At 38.8% G+C, this 4,877-nt stretch overlaps 1 protein-coding gene across 1 annotated transcript in view; it reads right to left on the reverse strand.

Annotated features, from left to right (window-relative positions):
- Positions 1-1,098: 1,098 nt before the first annotated feature.
- Positions 1,099-4,877, reverse strand: part of LOC123978662 (tyrosine-protein kinase fyna-like) — a 24,075-nt gene continuing 20,296 nt past the window's right edge. The window contains exons 11-12 of the mRNA XM_046062034.1: positions 3,862-3,993; positions 1,099-2,757 (exon numbers count right to left, since the gene is read on the reverse strand). Of these exons, the coding sequence (XP_045917990.1) occupies positions 2,549-2,757; positions 3,862-3,993 (341 nt within the window). The 3' untranslated portion in view covers positions 1,099-2,548. The remainder of the gene's footprint in view (positions 2,758-3,861; positions 3,994-4,877) is intronic.

The following is a 4,877-nucleotide window of genomic DNA, read 5'->3' on the forward strand; positions in this document are numbered from 1 at the left end:
ATAGGCTTTTTTGGCAGAAATAATCTGCATCCATGCAACCAGTTGGTATGAATCTATCATGATGTGGATTAGCATGAAATATTTGGTTTACTGTGACTTCAGGGCTAAAAAGTTGAAGGGATTTTTCTGACTTATTTGTAGAAGAAAACACTTTCAGTTCTGGTACTTTTTCAGATTTCTCCATCTTAACCAGGTTACTTCGGCAAAGCCTGTAGTCCTGCAAGTAACGGACAGAAGCAGAACAAAATGTTATTTTAACTATACTACTAGTAATCATACTGCCAACTTCCAAGAATTGATTTTTATTCTAATCTATAACAGATAAATATCTGACATTTTTCATGCACAATTTAAGTGCATTTCATGTAATCAGTGAATATACACAGTAGCTACGTACCACATGAAAACATATTCTTTCATTAAATGTCTTTTGTACATACCAGACCAAGAGGACTTAAAAGGAAGAGTAACAGTGAGCTACCAGTTCTCTGCTGGATTCTTTACACTTCTGTTGGTGCAGAGGCGTGTGTTACAGACTGCTATATGCAAATTCTTCACTTCTTCAGCTGCGTCCAATCAGAACCAAGAATGTAGTGCCTGTCTTGCTCAGCCAGCTTAGCAGATTGTCAAGGAAAGATTAGTTTAGGAGGATAACATTCTCATTCTTGGAATTTACTGTTCAAAAAAATTTTTCTAAATGATTTTTACGGAAGGATATTATTTAATTATAGTAGAGTAACACTGAAAAGGGTGCTACAATACATTATAGCAATGCTCTTGAAGAGGCTATATACACATACAATTCCACAAGTAATCTTAAATTCACTGTTTTAGTCAGAACAGAAATTCCAAACAATTAAAAAGCTCAAATCTTGATCAAAAAAAGAACACAAATTAAACAGGTATTAAATTAAAGATTGCTCCACTATCCTGTAAGCAGTTCATTGCTCAGTAATAGGCGGGTGACACCTACTAACTGTTTTGCATATATTCTCAGCTCAGTCATGTTGTCTTTGTCAGCCTGAGGAAAAAAACTTAAAGAACCTCTCTCAAACATCTTTAGCTTTAAAAGCAGTTATTGACAAGTGTTTCCACGGGTTAAGACCACAGGACGATGGCAAGATTGTTTATTTGAAAACCAGTTGTGTACAAGTAACAGACAGAGACAATAAATAATGCAGAGACCAAAAACATTTTCTGTATATCTACAGAATTAGGGTCAAAAAGTGATACAAAACCTAGTTTTTGCTCACATTTCCACCCATGAAAAGCAACTTAAATACATACAGAAATGGTGTATTGTCCTGGAGCTCACCTTCTCGTCCATAGAGAGAAGTCTGACACTACAGATTTCCCTGGAAAACTCACATAATTATGCTATCTTGACAACATACAAAACTGGCAAGCCTATGTGGAGTTGCACAAGTGAACCAAGAGTTTAGGAGTCAGCTTGCACCTGCTGAAATGTTGAGCAAAATAAAACAATGAAATAAACATGTTTGGTCTCATAAACAACATGTTATTTCGAGGTACACATTATAAAGGGACAAACACAGGTACACAGGTCCTTCATTCCTGTCATGTGAGTTTGTCTGTTTGGCTGCTGAAGCGAAAAGACAATGCAGAACAGCCTGCTGCCATACAATAATGCAACATACATTTTAAAATATTGCCAGTATAATAAGCAGTCAGCTGAACAACAGTTGCAGTCGGAGAAGAAATCAGCCTCCTTTTTCAACTACAAGAAGCTGAACTAAAAGTTACTTTAAGCCAATCTCTAAATAATTGGCTGAAGCTGAAATGCAATGAATGCACGTAATGTTAATGCAGACAGCATACAAGTATGGGTGGAAGAGTCCATGATGCACTAAGTTAGTGTTAAAAAGCATGAAGGCATTCCCTTACATTTTAAGAATATTACTAAACATGAAAAGGCAAGAACAGGTGTTATCATACATCTAAGTTCCTTGAGAAGAGAAGAGCAGTATTATTATATTAACCTTGTAAAAAAAGGTCAGTGGACTTCCAGAAAAACGTTCTGAGATACTTCGGTCCACGGTGTCTAACTACTACCATTCCTACAATTGTCAATGTCATGATCTCTTTCCAACTGTGAGGCTCACAAGCTTTTCTACAAGCTGCAAATCTGAAATAACTTTGACCTTGGATTAAAAAAAAAATCCACACATTTCCAAAATATCAAAAGTAATATAAAATGAAACAAAAAAAGGAGAGATAAGTAAACAAGCAATTTATATTTACACTAAATACAAGTTACACAGCACAAGTCATCTCATTCGTCCATGGCAGTCACTTTTAACTCTTCAGTCATCAGTGCCCCCTCCCACCTCCAATACATCCTTTGATTTGATAGTCAGTATGCTATCAGAGCAGCATCTGTCCCCGTTTGTATGAAACACGGAAGTCAAGAAGTCCGTCGATGAGCTTTTAAGATCATTACAGCCACAGGATGAGTGAGAGAATTGGTGGTCTGGCTCCCTCTGGTGGAAAAGCCAGTGAAATGACATGAGATGAAGGGCAGCGGTGCTCAAAGATTATCCCCCGGCTGGTACTGAGGCTCAGTGGCAGTGAAGTAGTCCTCCAAAAAGGCCTGCAGGTACTCGAAGGTGGGCCTCTCCTCTGGGTCTTTCTTCCAGCACTGCACCATCAGCTCATGCAGGGACGTGGGACAGTCCTGAGGGCACGGCATCCGGTAGCCTCGCTCTACCTGCTCCAGGACCTCGCGGTTGTTCATGCCTGGAGGGAGGAATGTGGAAAAATGAATTAACTCCCTCCTTCATGAGCTCTTTCAGTTTAAAATAAATGTATTGGAGGTTCACAGAAGCAATGTCAAGAAATGCTGAATGCAGGAACTCAAAATTAGAGTGAATACAGAAATAAGACTAAAAATGCTGTTTAAAGCACTAAAAGCTAGTAAGTGGACGTTTTTGTTAACATACTGTATACTGTTCCAAAACCTTGAGAATTACCTTCCATGCTTAATAATACAATGGACATAAAATTTACTCAAATTAGAGGTAAGTAGAGTCTGACTAATACTTGAGTTCTGATGCAGATACTTATATCAATATTTGAGTTTAAAAGATCTGATGACAATATATTGGCTTGTATTAATAGATACTTTATTGCATATGGTCACTGAGAGAGCTAATGTCCCATTCTGATGCAAACATTTTCACTATAGCCAATCCTCCTCTAATTCAGTGATGCTCTCTATAGAGGTGACCACTTTGTTAGCTTTCTACACAGCCACAGCCCAACCTCTCAGATAATTTCACTTATGTTGCCAGATAAGAGCTCTTCTCAGGATTGTGTGGGTGTGTGCGTACCGTGCTTGACTGATATTATTCTTTTTTAGAAAGTAGAGTTTAGTGAACTCATGTATTTTCCAACATATTTCCACCAAGTTTCCACCTAGCTAGAGTTTTAATCAGCCAGAGTAATTGAAACACCTGCGAGGGTGTGTAGGGCATTTAGCTGTAGTTTGAATCACTGATTTTAGAAGGTGCCTAAAACAGTACAACAAGTATATGAAAAAACTACTCGTATACAGCAATACAATTATCAATAGTTATTTTCCACTCATGCCATTTCTGTATCTGAATTAGTTTGAAAAAATTGAGCTTTTATTTTAATTTTAATATGTATGGCAGATAAACAGGAACACAGCATACATAAGGTAATGTAAGGTAATGCACAATGTAATGTAATGTTGCTCTTTTTTAAAGCACACAGAACCACAGCTAGTGTCTTACCTCGCGCACACTGCATTAATTCAACACAAGCAATCATCTGGAATTGAGAAGTGATCACATAATCCACAAAGCTGAACACTCTCACCTGGATAGGGCACTCTGCCCTTGGTCACTAGCTCTGTCAGCAGGATGCCAAAAGACCACACATCTGACTTGATGGTGAATTTCCCGTAGAGAGCAGCCTCGGGAGCAGTCCACTTAATTGGAAACTTTGCACCTAGAAGAAATTCAGGTATGTAATTTTTAATTTTTGTAAAATTCTCTGCTGCGGCGACATACATACACAGATCAAAAAGTTGATTTATTTCAGTAAAATGTGAAACTTCTATAATGTATACATTCATTCCACACAGACTGATTTCATTTAATTGTGATGATTAAAACTGACAACTAATGAAAATCCCAAATTCAGTATCTCCGAGAATTCGAATATTACTTAAGACCAATACAAAAAAAGGATTTTTAGAAATGTTGGCCAACTGAAAAGTATGAGCATGTACAGCACTCAATACTTGGTTGGGGCCCCTTTTGCCTGAATTACTGCAGCAATGCAGCGTGGCATGGAGTCGATCAGTCTGTGGCACTGCTCAGGTGTTATGAGAGCCCAGACTGCTCTGATAGTGGCCTTCAGCTCTTCTGCATTGTTGGGTCTAGCGTATCGTATCTTCCTCTTCACAATACCCCATAGATTTTCTATAGGGTTAAGGTCAGGCGAGTTTGCTGGCCAATAAAGAACAGGGATACCATGGTCCTTAAACCAGGTACTGGTAGCTTTGGCGCTGTGTGCAGGTGCCAATTCCTGTTGGAAAATGAAATCTGCATCTCCATAAAGTTGGTCAGCAGCAGGAAGCATGAAGTGCTCTAAAACTTCCTGGTAGACAGCTGCGTTGATCTTGGACCTCAGAAAACACAGTGGACCAACACCAGCAGATGACATGGCACCCCAAACCATCACTGACTGTGGAAACTTTACACTGGACTTCAAGCAACGTGGATTCTGTAACTCTCCTCTCTTCCTCCAGACTCTGGGACCTTGATTTCCTAAGGAAATGCAAAATTTACTTTCATCAGAGAACATAACTTTGGACCACTCAGCAGCAG

Source organism: Micropterus dolomieu, linkage group LG11 (genome assembly GCF_021292245.1).
Source record: "Micropterus dolomieu isolate WLL.071019.BEF.003 ecotype Adirondacks linkage group LG11, ASM2129224v1, whole genome shotgun sequence".
Classification (NCBI taxonomy): domain Eukaryota; kingdom Metazoa; phylum Chordata; class Actinopteri; order Centrarchiformes; family Centrarchidae; genus Micropterus; species Micropterus dolomieu.